Consider the following 14,137-nt stretch of genomic DNA (forward strand, 5'->3'; position numbering starts at 1 on the left):
GATCTAAAGTTAAGTATAAGCACCTCATTTTCCCATCAGCATCAATTTTTAAAAACTGAAGTTTCAAAAACATACAGGTCTTATATTTAATAAATTGATCTAGAAATTATACTCTCGTCAAGCCTCGAACCTATCTATGCAGCACTATTCTTTAATTAGCCTTATTAAAACAGGACAACTAAAGAAAATTTTTAAAATACCACTTACACCATGCTTGTCCGCCAGGTAGTCAAAGAGCATCCGACCATCTCTTAATTAGAAACAAAAATTATTGTATTTTACAGGTCACAGAAAACAAAATAATCATATCCAATGTTTATCCTATTACCCACACAAAGCAATTTAAATATCTTAATACTTAAACATTAGACGTAAGACTTCTAGAATAAAATAAACAAAACGCCACAAAATTAATCAATTATGCTTAACTTACATATCTATGCCACACACTCTACACAGTTATTATCCCTATCAGTGTCAACCCAACTGAACTTTTCTTAAATTGGCACTGCATAACTAAGATGTTGCCAGACTGGTAAAAGAGAAAATGATGACAAAGACACCAAGGAACAAGTGATAGATGGGCACAGTGACCCACTTACTGGGCAGTTTAAAAAAAAAAAAAAATTTTTTTTTCTTATGGTTATCAAGAGGGAATGCTGTGGCATATTTTTCCAGAGCATAATTTTACTTGCAGATTTAATGGGAGGGAATATATCATCACCAAAATTAACATAGGCATATTATAATACTGAATAGGTACATAATCATTATCCTTTGGTTGACTGGGTATTTCTGGGAAAGTATGAGAAGTAGAATGTTATATGTTCAATGAAATTTAAAAACAGGAATTGGCAGGAAGAGGTTATTCCTTTGCAAGTTTTGAAAACACAATTCCATCCTTCATTTATCTCAATGTCATGCCTATTAAACTGCAAAGAGTCTTCTCTAATAACTGGTGAATAAACCTACATTCATCTTGATTTATACCCTAATAACATTAGTTTCTAGTATTTAAGTGACTAGACTAAATTTAGAATTTAAATTCTAAATTTCCTGCTGTACCCTAACAGCCAGATTATTTCAGCTGTTCCTCTGTGGGCACTTAATGTGAACTGAAGGTCTAAGTCATTACACTCTATTCTAAGTGTAATAAGTAGTACAACACACATACATACACATACACATGTAGTTATATATGACTGCTTTGCTAAAATATAGCTATCTGGGTATACATATATGTATCAGTATAGATAGATATAGCATAACATGATGTAGTTAGTAATGTAGCAGGTTACATTATGATATGATATAGTAATCGTGTAGTATTTGCTGTTTTGCTTCAAAATATCTGATAACACTTCTCCAAATCACAAATGGAAGCTTGAAGCTAATCTCTCTAAAAATCTGTTTTGGTCACATATTGTATGAACTAAAGACAACATCACGGCAAAATCTTCAGCAATTTCTCTAGTAAATACATTGGCAGCTGAGATTTATTTACCACAATGGCAATATTCAATTTTAGTAGATTTTGTTTTAAAGAATTTCTAATAACCCAAAGGGCTTCAATTAATGATATCTATTAAGTCAGAATGAGGCAACATGCATTCTTTGGAAACCAAGCAATAAGTTTAATTCTAGTTAAGAGGAAGTTAAGAATAAAATAACCTTATCAGCTTTACACTACCCTCCCCCTTCTTGGGTTGGGCAATGAGGTTGGAAGGATAGGAGAACGCAGCCAAGTGATAAAGTGAGCTCAGGTTTCCCTCTTGGTACTGCCCAGGCACAGGTACGTCAACCTCAGTACTACTGACACTCTTGGGTTGGATAATTCTTTGTTGGGGGGTAGGGTACTGTCTGATGCATTGCAGGATGGTTAGCAGCCTCCCTGGCCTCTCCTTGCTAGGTGCTAGTAGCACCCATTCAATTGGTGATAACTAAAAATGTAACCAGACATTGCCAATGTCCCCTGGGAACAGAGGAAAAAGGCAAAACTGCTCCAGCATAATTGGATTTGGGTAACTGGTAAAGAAATTAAAAATAAAATTTAGTATTAATATTTATTAAGGAACTCCTGGTCCCTACACCATAAGGATAAATGAAGATAAACAGATCAAGTAATCAATTAAGCCATGAACTTTTATGATGGGATATTAGATAAAATTTGAATTAACATTTGTCTTAATCCAGAAAAGAGAATTTTCAGACTTCAAATTAAGGGAGGTTACCTGGTTGACTGCATCTGCCTTGTAGTTTCTGGATCTTCAAACATCTTCACAATTGGTTCTGTTTCTGCCTGAAGCTGTTTCAGTTGTGCAACGACTGTGGTTCTTTTTTCTCTCAAAGCTAATTAAAAATGCAAAGGAGTACTCTAATGTTAAGATATACTGTTCACCATGAGGATGTCTCTGAAAGTTTTTCAATTTATTTAAATTGAATTTATTTACCCCCAATATATCCATATGCCAGGAACTACCAACTCAGTAAGTCTCCCAAATCCATTTTTTCCTTCCCAGCAGTGCAAAGGCACTAAAGAGGGAATCTTCTTCTCACTCTTAAAGAAAACTGAGGAATATACAGATACTGCCTGGGGGAGGGGTGGATACTAAGAAACAATGATCTAATTCCATATTTCAGAGACTTCACTCCAAGTGTTTTTATATTTATTCTCACTGAATTTCCTCAAGTGAATATCATCGTAGAGTTTCTGAACACAGACTCAGAGGGTTTGCATATTACTACAGATTTTCAATTAGGCTGAATGGAATTTAAATCCAGTCAGTTATCTCTCTTTTCACTATAAATCTAATTCTGAAGTCTCTCAAACCCAGCTCTAGTTTCTTTCTACTGCATCATGAAGAGTCAGAGAAAACTTGTAGATAACCTACCCTGCAGGCATGTTTTAAACTTTCACTAAGAAATAGTTAACTTTTTCATCACAAACTAAAATTTAAAGAGCAACTGTCATTTACTATAATTAAAAGAGGTGATTATGTTTAGTGTAATAATTTGTATAATACATTAAAAAGTATTACTAGAACAGTGCTTCTCAAACATAAAAGGGTATATGTGAGCAAATTTTGGAAAATGTCAATTTAAACAAAGTAAACTGTATTTCTCTATTGAAAGCATTCTTAGAATTTTTTTAAAATACCATGTTCAGAAGAGAAATAATACAAAATTTTTCAAACTTACAGGAAAACTTTTTTTTTTTGTTTTAAAGGAACATCTATTCCCATAGAAAACAAGAATCTGAAAAACACCATACCATAGTAGTTCTCCAATTTAAGTGCTGGGTCTCAGCCAACAGTTTCTGATTAAGTAGATCTAGAGTATAACCCCAAAATTTGCATTTCTAACAAGCTCTCCCAGGTGAACTGATGATGCTGGTACTGGGGACAATACTTTTGAGAACCCTGGCTATACCCAGATGCTTCCAGATGAAAAGAAAACTCTAAGGCACACAGATGCTAACTGAAAAAGTTAGCAGACCAAAAACAGCAACATTCTCAGATCATTCTAAGGAGACAATACGATTCATAAGCACAATTTTGATGATAGTTACTATGAATTGAACATATTTGAAAATCATGTTTTCAAGTAGTTTCACACCTTTTGTGGTGAGAAAATAACATACTTTAGATGACATGCAACCTTCACATTACCCGTCATCCAGAGAACTTTTAAACCATTCAAATAGTTATTAAAGACTTTTGACTAAAGCTCTTTTATAAATCACAAAACTTTAACACACACATCCTCAGTTCATGAGAAGCTGCAGTTCCAAATGACGAAACTTACCATGTGGAATATCATCAGAATAAAGGTTTTTGTATACATCCATAGCGAAGTCTACCATGTTGGTATCACTAAGGAGATCCAATTTCCCTTGTAATAATTCTTTTTCATTATATATCTGCAAGAGAAAATTACTTTCTGATGAATATGCAGAAGTTCTCCCCCAATAAACTGACAAACAGCCACACCAACTCTACTGATAAGTACATATAGTTGTTTCCTTGCCACACCAGGTTATTAGGAATCAAATCAAATTTTTTACCTTCTTACTGTCTCACATCCACACGATACCTACTCATCTCTCCTTGAGGTGGACTTCTATCTACCCCCACCTATTTTTTCACTAAATCATTTGAACCCTTTAAAATCCTTCCCCATTCACACTGCTGAAACAGAACTAGCACCCATTCTCTAAGTCAACCATGTCATATCAGGTTTTTTGCAAGTATTTCAAGAAACAATTTAACCCACAGGACAAGGACCAATAGATACACCAGCAAACTCACATAAATGTGAAGTTTGGAGCAATGAGCGATTATGTAAGGATCCTATACAATAGTATTCAAGGAGATAGTAACCATTAAAATTTTTTTTTAACTAAGCAGTCATCAAGCTAAAGCTTTAGCAAAAGATTTGCATACTAAATTTAACTGTGTCAATGAAAGAAAAATGCAGGAAGATTCCACATTTCAAAGCCTGTGAAAAGATGAAGGTGATCAAATGGTAGAGCCATGAGATCAAAACTGTATCTTCCAAAATACATAAAGAACTCCTACAAAATAGTAAGAGAGAGAATTGAAAATGGCTAAAAAATTTTAATAGCCACTTACAAGAGTATAACCAAATGGACAACAAATACCAAATATCTCAACTTCATTAATCATACAGAAAATGAAAATTAAAGCCACATTAAAAAAACAAAAAAAAAAGGGGCAATACCAATGTTGGTGCAGATTTAGAATAACTGAACACTTACTCTTCTGGCAGAAGTACAACCTCTTTGGAAAACTGTTTCTATCTCCTAAAATCTAAAATACTTTATGACCCAGTAATTCTGCTCCTCAATACCCAAGAGAAATGGGTGCATATATTCAAAGGACATTTCCAATAATGTTCATAGCAGTACTACTTGCAATAGCCAAGTTTATCAACATTAGAATGGATAAACTGTAATATACTCATGTAAAAGATTAATATTCAGCATTCGAATCAAAGAACTACAGTTATCCTATCAACTTGGATAACTCTCACAATGTTGAATAAAATAAGTCACACAAAGCAGTACAATGCTTAATTTCATATATGTAAAATCAAAACCAGGCAAAACTATTCTAGATCAGACTAGTGCTTACCTTTGGGAGGTGTGAGTAGTGACTAAGAGAGGTCAGAGGAAGGTTTCTAGGATATTTGTAATGTTTTATTTATTGATCTGGATGGTGGTCAAACAAGTGGGTTCACTTTGGAAAAAAGGTGCTTCTATTTGGCACTTTCCTGTATGAATGTTATATTTGATTAGAAAATTTACTTAAAAAAAATCGAGGCTTCCTTTCAGTGTACCTTATAGAAACATAATCTTGTGAAAACATCTTTCCTTAGCATGCCAACCTCTTTTTGTCACTCTATTAATAGCTTTTAATTTGTACTGTCTCTATTATAGATTCAAAGCACTGCTCCTCAGCCATCAGACCTTACTGGCCTCTTAAATCTCTATCTGCTTATATCACCTTCCCTAAATTCTGCCTTATACCCACACTTACTCTGTAAAGGGCAGACAGAAAATATTCTAGACTTTTAAGACAAGAAGCAAAAATCTAGAAAACTAGGGGTGCCTGGGTGGTCGGTTGAGCATCTGACTCATGGTTTTGGCTCAGGTCATTATCTCAGGGTCCTGGGATACAGCCCCACAGGGGGCTCTGTGCTCAGCAGGGAAATCTGAGATTCTCCCTCCCCTCTGCTTCTGCCGCCCTCCCCCAAGTGTGCTCTCTTGTGAGCAAGCACTCTAAAATAAACAAATCTTTTAAAAAAAATCTAAGATAATATTTATAAGTACTTATAAATTTATTTATTTTCTCTTTGAGATAAAAAATAATGGAGTAAACTTTTTTGTAAAACAGATCTACTAATGAGAAGAATGAAATTTGGGGGGGTGGGAAGTATTTCACTTAACTGGGGTACAAAGTTAGTGTTCTATAATTGAAAATGTTTGCAAATGTTTATCTGTTAAAAATTATTTTTAGCTTACAGACAATACAAAATGGGCAGAGAGGGCTGTTATGTGCTTCACTGACTACAGTTTGCCACTCCTGGTCTATCAACCTCTTGAAAACAGCTCCGACACTTTAACAGATTGAAAATATTCTTTTGGGGCTCCTGGGTAGCTCCGTCAGTTTAGTGTCTGCCTTCGGCTCAGGTCATGATCCCAGGGTCTAGGACACAGCCCTGCACAGGATCCCCTGCCTGCTTCTCCCTCTCCCTCTGCCACTCCCCTTACTTGTGCTCTCTCACTCTGTCAAATTAATAAAATCTTTAAAAATTTTTTAAAAAAGAAAGAAAATATTCTTTTGACATCTCTTCCTGCTGTCATCCTCCACAAATCCAACATCCGTTCTGGTGATTCTTAAGAAACTCAAATCTTAAAATTTCTCACAACTTTCCACAATTTTCATTTGGTACCTCATCTCTAAGGTTTCAACTTAAATTCATCATCTCTTTCACCATTACCATTAAAATACTTCATTATACCTTTTGTTCTTTTTAAATTTTATATCACCCTTTTTGGTTGTCACTTTCCACATTAGTTTACATACAATTTTCAGCTATTTCAAAGATTTTTCTCATTAGTAATATCATTGGTTCCACCCATTTTCTCCAACCAAACACAATTCAATGTCAATCTTTATTTCTGGAAAAAAAGTCATCTGTCTTCTATATTCTGCTAAGGACGACTATAAATTATTTCAAAAGCAGGCAATAATGCTACTGAATCACATCTGTGCTTTTCTCTGCTGATCAGTAATCCATCTCTAAATGACATAGATCTACAAGCCTAGCTCCAAACATTTCTACTCCAATAACCTTCCACTGCTCCTTTCACTTCGAGAGTGACTGTCATCAGCTCTTATGAATGTATGATTTTCAGTCTCAGTTGGGCCATCCACACTTACCAATCCTTATACTTTGGTCAGTTTTCTCAGTCCCCATTTCCATTCCTTACTTCATTCCTCAAAACCTCAAATGGCTGCCTCACTCCTCTCTCACATAGGATGGCCTAGCCTCCTAAAAGAAAATATTCAGGAATACTCACTTTGTCCCAGAAGGCTAAGCGCTTTATATGCACTATCTCATATAATTTTTCTAACCCCATAAGATTGGTGGCAGTATCAACACTTTATGCATGAGAATGGCTTGCTTATGATGAGAAAGAAACAGCTCTGAAGTGCAGAGATATTAAATAATCATTAAAAGTCTTTATGCCAGACTCTATTTTACAGCAGAGAACAAAGTTTCTGCTCTCATAGAGCTTATATTCTCCAACATATTACAAATATATCAAATTGTTACTCTTACGAATCATGATCACTGCCTCTATCCTAACCACCTAAAACTCAACTTAAAACCTATCCTCTCCAAGTCCTTTTTGCCCACTGAATAGAATCTCTTCAATTTTGATAGCACTCTGCCAGCACTTCTCTGACATTTGTTCTTTTTTGCCTCGTATGTAATTATAGACCTTTATCTCCTCTAAAGGATAGGTGAGTTTTTCAGCGGTGAGAAGTCTGGTTTTTATCCTGGATTTAACATGATTCATGATAGCCCTATACTTAGTAACTGTTAAGTAAATACTCCAGCATCTGTCTTCCCCTTCGTGTATTCCAGCCATTCTACCAACATTCTCTACAAAGAGACAAGCACTGAGCAGTTATTTTCCACTGATTCTCAGCTGCCCTTCATAGTTTTGGTCTTACCCTATGAAAAACTAATTTACACTCACATATTCCTTCCTTTTATCTATCTGCCTTGTAAAACAAAACCCTTTTAAAGAGGACATTACAAGAATATGAACTTTGGCTGATTTAGAAGCATTTCTACAAGTAGCTGATAAAGGATTTCAAATATGGCATCTTTTTATTCTTTGATCTTTGGTGAATTATCCTCAAACATCCAGAAAAGGAAAAAAGGCAGAATGTACTGTTTTATGCAAGTTCCAAAATACAGGTGTAAGTACATCATACATAAGGAAAAATCAAGAAAAAACCATATCCTTTCATGATAAAGCTTTACATTGCTTTATTTTTACATTCCTGAAATTCACTGAAGATAAACTTTGCTGTTCACTAACGTCACTACTTTAAGAGTCCTGTTACGTCTTTAGAAAAGCATCAGATAAATTTGAGGATTATACCTGTCTAATGAACAGTAACTACCAGGAAGATCTGAAAAGTTATCAGAACAATTTAATGTTTATTTGCAGAGCCTTTCTGTTTTATTTTTGTTGGGCCACACAAATCTACTCTCCAAATCTAGAGTTCCCTAAGTAGGCTTATGTTGTAATCTGCTTTCAAATACAAAATTCATTTACTTTTCTGGCCCGTAATCGAATCCCTTCATCATAATAACATTACTTTATTGTAATTACTAAAATGTATCAATTTCCCAACAAATTCAAGGTATAACTAAGCCCAATATTTCAAAACTTTCAGGACCGAGACATTTTGAAATGAGGTACCAGAACCACAGGCTAATTCAAGGTATCTTGAGTAGCTAAATGAATGCTAACGTTCAGATTACTCGAAGTCTGTACACGCCGGAAAACCACTTTTAGGTGTCCAGCCGGTTTTTTTTTGGGGGGGGGGTGGTCCCCATTCGACAAAAACATGCCACGCTTCTAGGAAGTGGCTACTTAAAAACCAGTTAAACTCTATGCGAAGAATTCACAACTTTATGTAAATTAAACTACTAGGTATTTAAGTGTAAGAAAATTATTCCAAAGATCCGAGAAACAAAAACACAAAGCCAAGCACACTCCTCCCACAGTTCCCAAAAGAAAAAACAAAATCTGTAACACTCCAATTTGCTTTTGGAAGCGTTACTACAGGGAAGCTGGCGAATGGTCGGTCAACTTCCGAGAGGAACTGACGCGGAAGTCCCTCTGGCACTGTCACCTCCAGTAGTGAAGCAGAGACCTCCTTCTCCCCTAAGTTGCCAGCTGTCACCTCACTTCTCGTCACAACCAAATTCTGCCGTGCTAATTAACTGGGACGACGCTAAAATACCAGCAGATCCTTACTGCCCGACGCAGGACCAAACTCGCGGCCGCCTCACACGTGTGTCAGGCCTAGAGCTATCGCCACCGCCTCTCGGCCCTGTCCCGCGCCTCACGCACTCCCACGCCTTCCTCGCGGTCAAAGACCCCCTCACCTCTTTTACGGAGAGAAACTCGAGCAAAGGAAAGACTAGATGCCGATCCAAAAAGTGCGCGATGCGAGTAGTCAAGTCGTACTCCGCCATCTTGCCAAGTAAAAAAGGAGTCTGTACTCACTAAAACTTTATTGATAGCGCCTACAAACGTACAGACAGGACCGTGTTGCGCATGCGCAATGGTTAAACACGCCAAGGGAAAGGGGTGGGGTTCAGCCCGAAGCGCTCAGAGAACAAAGGCGCATGCGTGCGGGTCTTCCTTTCCTTTAGGCAACTCCGGGACTGGGCGGAGCCGCGGGTGCAACCTCTTATGTTGGCGAGTTTGCCCGAGTCCTACTCTCCGTTCCGCTAATAAATTTTGAAAACTGAGAACTGACTTCTGAGGGATTGTCGATTACATAGGGATGCGGCAGAGGACAAGATAATGAGGCCCCTGCTCTCCGGAAAGTTGCATAGGAGAAGGAATACCTGAGGTTTTATTTGGCATATAGTGATCGTTTTGTAATCGTTTGTTAAATCAAAGTGGGACGGGTTTCTAGACAGGAAACAAGTGGAATAATTTTAGATTATAGTAAGAGCCATAATTTGGTGGGGGTGGTCCGGCTGGGTGTATTTAATTAGAGGGATTAGAGAAAAAAGTGGGAGTAACAATTTAACGAAGAGTTGTAGTGACAGGAGGAAGCGACTAAAATTGGAGCCAGGGTAAAACCAGGCCTGGTGGATGGCTTAGCAAACAAAAAGGCCACTAGACGGGAAAGGACTTGGTATATTCCGAAAGCTAACTATCCTGTGTGATTAGACGATGAGGTGAAAGACGTTGAGAAGGGCCAAGTCATGATTGAGGTAAGGAATGTGGATTTTATTCTAAGTGCTCTGAAGCCTCCTTTGCTAATCCGTTTTCATCTTTCAGGCCTCTTCATTTTGGAGTGCCTCAGGGTCTTGGACCTCTTCTCTGTATAAGTCAATACCGTACTTGATATCATTCAACCTAAGGGCTTTAAATGCAGTCTGTACATTGACACCTCCCAAATTATAGCACCAATACAGACTATTAGTTAACCGGTTTCAGACTCGCAAAAATCTGCCTGGCTATTCAATATCTCAATATTAACATGTCCAAAACCAAACTCCCCCATGTAACTCATCAAAACCTGCTCTTTTTGGGCTCTTCTCCATCTCAGCGAGTGCTCGTTCCATCTGTCCAGTTGCTCAGGCTCAACACCTTGGAGTCATCTTTGACTTTTCTCTTTCTGTTATGCTGTGCACCGAACTCACCAACAAACCCTTTGGTCTTAATATTTGAAGCATATCTGGATCCAGTCAGTTCACACACCGCCTCCAAAGTCACATCCCTAGTCCATACCACCATCATGTCTTGCTTTGATTTTTGGAGTAGCTGCTTCATTAATTACCTTGCTTCCCCTCTTTTCCACCTGTGTTTATTCTCACACAGCAGCCAGAGTGACTTTTAAAACCTATGCTTAATACTGTCCAGGCCTTGTTATCTCACACTAACCTCATCTTCATCTCCTCTTCATGTTCACTCTACCCCAGCCCTTAGCAACACTATTTTCTGTCTGTATAGATTTCCCTATTCAGGACTGTGATATGAATGGAATCATAATATGTGGCCTTTTGCGTCTGACTTTTTTCACTTTGCATAATATTTTCAAAATTCATCCAAGTTGTAGGATGACCAGTACTTCATTTCTTTTCATGGCTAAATAATATTCTATTATATGGCTATACCACATACGGTTTACCCACTCATCCACTGATGGACATGTGGGTTGTTTTCTACCTTTTGGCTACTATGAATAATGCTGCTGTAAACATCTGTGTACAAATTTTTTGTGGACATATGTTTTCAGTTTTCTTGGTTATGTACCCAGAGATGGAATTGGTGGGATATACAGTAACTATGTTTAATCACTTGAGGAACTGCCAGACTGTACTATTATTTTGGAAGATGTTAACACTGGGGGAGATTGAGTAAAGGATACACAGGATCTTACAAGTGCCTGTGATTCTATTATCTCAGAATAAAGTTTCAATTAAAAAAAATGAGTCCTAGACTTTGGGCATAAGAAACTGGGTTCCCACTGGTGACCAATAGATGGGGGGAGAATGGTAAAGGAATAGGCCTGGGTGCTAAAATCAGGAATTCTGTTTCAGACAGAATAAATCCCTTTTAGATATACGAGTGGTGATGTGTAGTATACAAATTGAGATACTATTCTGGATCAGTTGATATAGTTATTACCACTACCATGCATGTAACCTTGTACAGTAGACCCCCCCCCATCCATAGCAGATACATTCCAAGACCCCTAGTGGATGCCTGAAACCATGAACAGTACCAAACCCTGTATATACTATGCTTTTTCCCCATACATATATACCTATGATAAAATTTAAATTATAAATTAAGTACAAAGTTTCCTGGAAGCCCAGAGACTAAAGTTGTAATAGAATATAGACAGGAAAAGAGGAAGTTAAAGAACTAGTAGCCAAGGCTTCCAGCAGAAGTGAGCTGGGGCAGAGGAAGAAAGCAAGCAGGTAGCAGTATGGGAACTTGCCAAAAAAGGAACAGAGGGCATTTTTGAGAAGCAGAGAGAATAAGATGCAATTCAGTTTGATTAACGTTTTGAAATTACACCATGTGGAAGGTACTAAGCTAGGTGTTAATGGGACTATATAATCAGTAAAGCTGTATAGGAAGGCTGTATAGGAGCTTTCAATCTAATAGGTGGCAATTATTTATTCATTCTGTATAAATCAAATACAGTGTACTAGGTCCTGGTAATATAAAAACAGACTACCTTCTCTAAAGAAGTTTTTATTCAAGGGGAAGGAGATGGATAAAAACAGATAAATATATACTTTGTCCAGTGATGTAGAATGCTATGAAGAGCAATATGCAAGGCAGAAGTTAGAGAATGGTGGGGAAAGGCTTCTGGTTTACATACTGTGAGCAGGAAAGGCCTCTCTGGTAAAGTCGAATGTGAAAAGAGACCTGAAGAAAGTAGGGAACCTGTGGCTTTCTAGATGAGGAAAATTCCAGGTACAGAAACAGTAAATATAAAGGTACTGAAGCAAAACTGCACTTGGTATCAATGAGAAATAGCAAGGAGACAGAAATTCAAGAGCTGACTGAGCAAAAGGAAGTATGACAGAAGATGAATTCAGAGAGGAGTGGTGGGACAGATGACATAATGTTTTGGAAGCCATAGTCAAGATTTTGGGTTGTATTCCGAATAAGGTGGGGAGTTATTGGAGAGTTTTGAACAGAGAAGTCACATAATCATAGTTACACTTTAAAAAGACCACTTCAGGGGCACCTGGGTAGCTCAGCTGGTTAAGCTTCTGCCTTCGGCTCAAGTCATGATCTCCAGGTCCTGGGATCTAGCCCCGAATCGGGCTCCCTGCTCAGTGGGAGAGTCTTCTCCCTTTCCTTCTCCCCCAACCCCCACTCATGTGTTTTCTCTCTCTCTCAAATAAGTAAATAAAATATTTTTTAAAAATTAAAAACACTTCAAAGTTTGAGGGGTTGAGGCAGCAAGCATATACCTAGAGAGACCAGCTAAGAGACTATTGAAATAATTCAAGCAAGAGATGATGGTGGCTTAGACAAAAGTGATAGCATTGAAAAAGTTGTGCACAATAACAAATTCTGTATATATTTTAAATGCAGAGCTATCAAAATTTGCTAATGGATTAGATGAGAAAAAGAAGGATCAAAGATGACTCCAAGGTCTAGAAGAACTGAGAGGCCATTTACTAGAATGAGGAAGGGTGTGATAGATGCATGTTTTAGAGGAGAGAAGTCAAGAGTTTAGTTTTGAACATACTATGTTTTGGATGCCTGTTAGACATCTAAATATAACTGATTAGGCAGTGGTGTATATGAATCTGGAACTCAGGAGACAGGTAAAAGCTGGAGACAGAAAACTAGATCTTGTCAACGTATTGATGAAATTTGCAGACATGTGACTGAATGAGATCAGAGTACGAGTGTGTTTGAAAAAGATACAAGGAAGGCTAAATCTTAGGCACTTCAACTTGTAGAGGCTGGAACAACTTAGATCAAGTAAAAAAGCTAGAGAAGGCCAGTAGGTGGTGGAGAGAAGAGGAGAAGCAAGAGAAAGTGTCCCAGGTGCCAAAGGAAGAGAGTGGTCCAAGCAGCAAAGAGCAATGAACTATGTCAATTGGTGCGTTAGTTCAAGAAGACAACTGAGCATTGCCCTTTGGCTTTCAAAAATATGCAGGTTATTGATGACCTTGATAAAAGCGGTTTCAGTGAGTAGTGGATGAAAGTCTATTTTGTGTGAGCTCAAAAGATGGGAGAAGTGAAACAACATATATAAACATATCTTTTGAGGAATTTTACTAGAAAGGGAAGCAGTGAAATCGAGTTAGAGATGTGCAGTCCAGGGAGGGTGTTTTAAAAGATGTGTGTATACTGATTGACATGATACAATACTTCTGTATATAACTGCAATGGAAGGATAGAGTATTAGCAGAAACTGTAAGAAATATGAGAAGAGCATGGGTCTCAGTCAGGCTGATCCCAGAGATTGATTCTCAATTGGGAGTAGAGAAAATGGAGAAATCTTGGTGGGTTGGATGTCTTTTGTATTGGGACTGATGACTTTTTACAACAGCTATGGAAGAGAGCATTGCAGGTGGTTCAGGAACAATTTGAACATTGTAGAGCTACAAAAACAGGAAAATAGAAGAAATATTTGAGAAAGACAGCTTGGGAAGTTAGCTGAAGATCGAAGACTAGGGGAGGATATGCCAGAAAAGAAAAGATGGGGGCCAAATAGAAAGCTTATGTGAGGAATTTGAAATTCATCTGAGGTCATGAGGAACCTTAAAGTATTTTTGAATATGAGAGTGAATAATTCTATCTGTG

At 37.5% G+C, this 14,137-nt stretch overlaps 1 protein-coding gene across 2 annotated transcripts in view; it reads right to left on the bottom strand.

The window, feature by feature from the left end:
* Positions 1-9,377, bottom strand: part of EIF3E (eukaryotic translation initiation factor 3 subunit E) — a 38,786-nt gene extending 29,409 nt beyond the window's left edge. Inside the window, exons 1-5 of one of the 2 annotated variants that reach the window (XM_034668478.1) lie at positions 9,220-9,335; positions 5,154-5,292; positions 3,805-3,919; positions 2,232-2,349; positions 208-250 (exon numbers count right to left, since the gene is read on the bottom strand). In XM_034668478.1, coding sequence (XP_034524369.1) covers positions 208-250; positions 2,232-2,349; positions 3,805-3,862 — 219 coding nt within the window. In that variant the 5' untranslated portion in view covers positions 3,863-3,919; positions 5,154-5,292; positions 9,220-9,335. Of the gene's footprint in view, positions 1-207; positions 251-2,231; positions 2,350-3,804; positions 3,920-5,153; positions 5,293-9,219 lie in introns of both variants that reach the window. The other variant, XM_002918710.4, reaches the window with a different exon arrangement.
* Between the last annotated feature and the right edge of the window lie 4,760 nt (positions 9,378-14,137).

The sequence above is a fragment of the Ailuropoda melanoleuca genome, chromosome 9, assembly GCF_002007445.2.
Source record: "Ailuropoda melanoleuca isolate Jingjing chromosome 9, ASM200744v2, whole genome shotgun sequence".
NCBI lineage: Eukaryota > Metazoa > Chordata > Mammalia > Carnivora > Ursidae > Ailuropoda > Ailuropoda melanoleuca.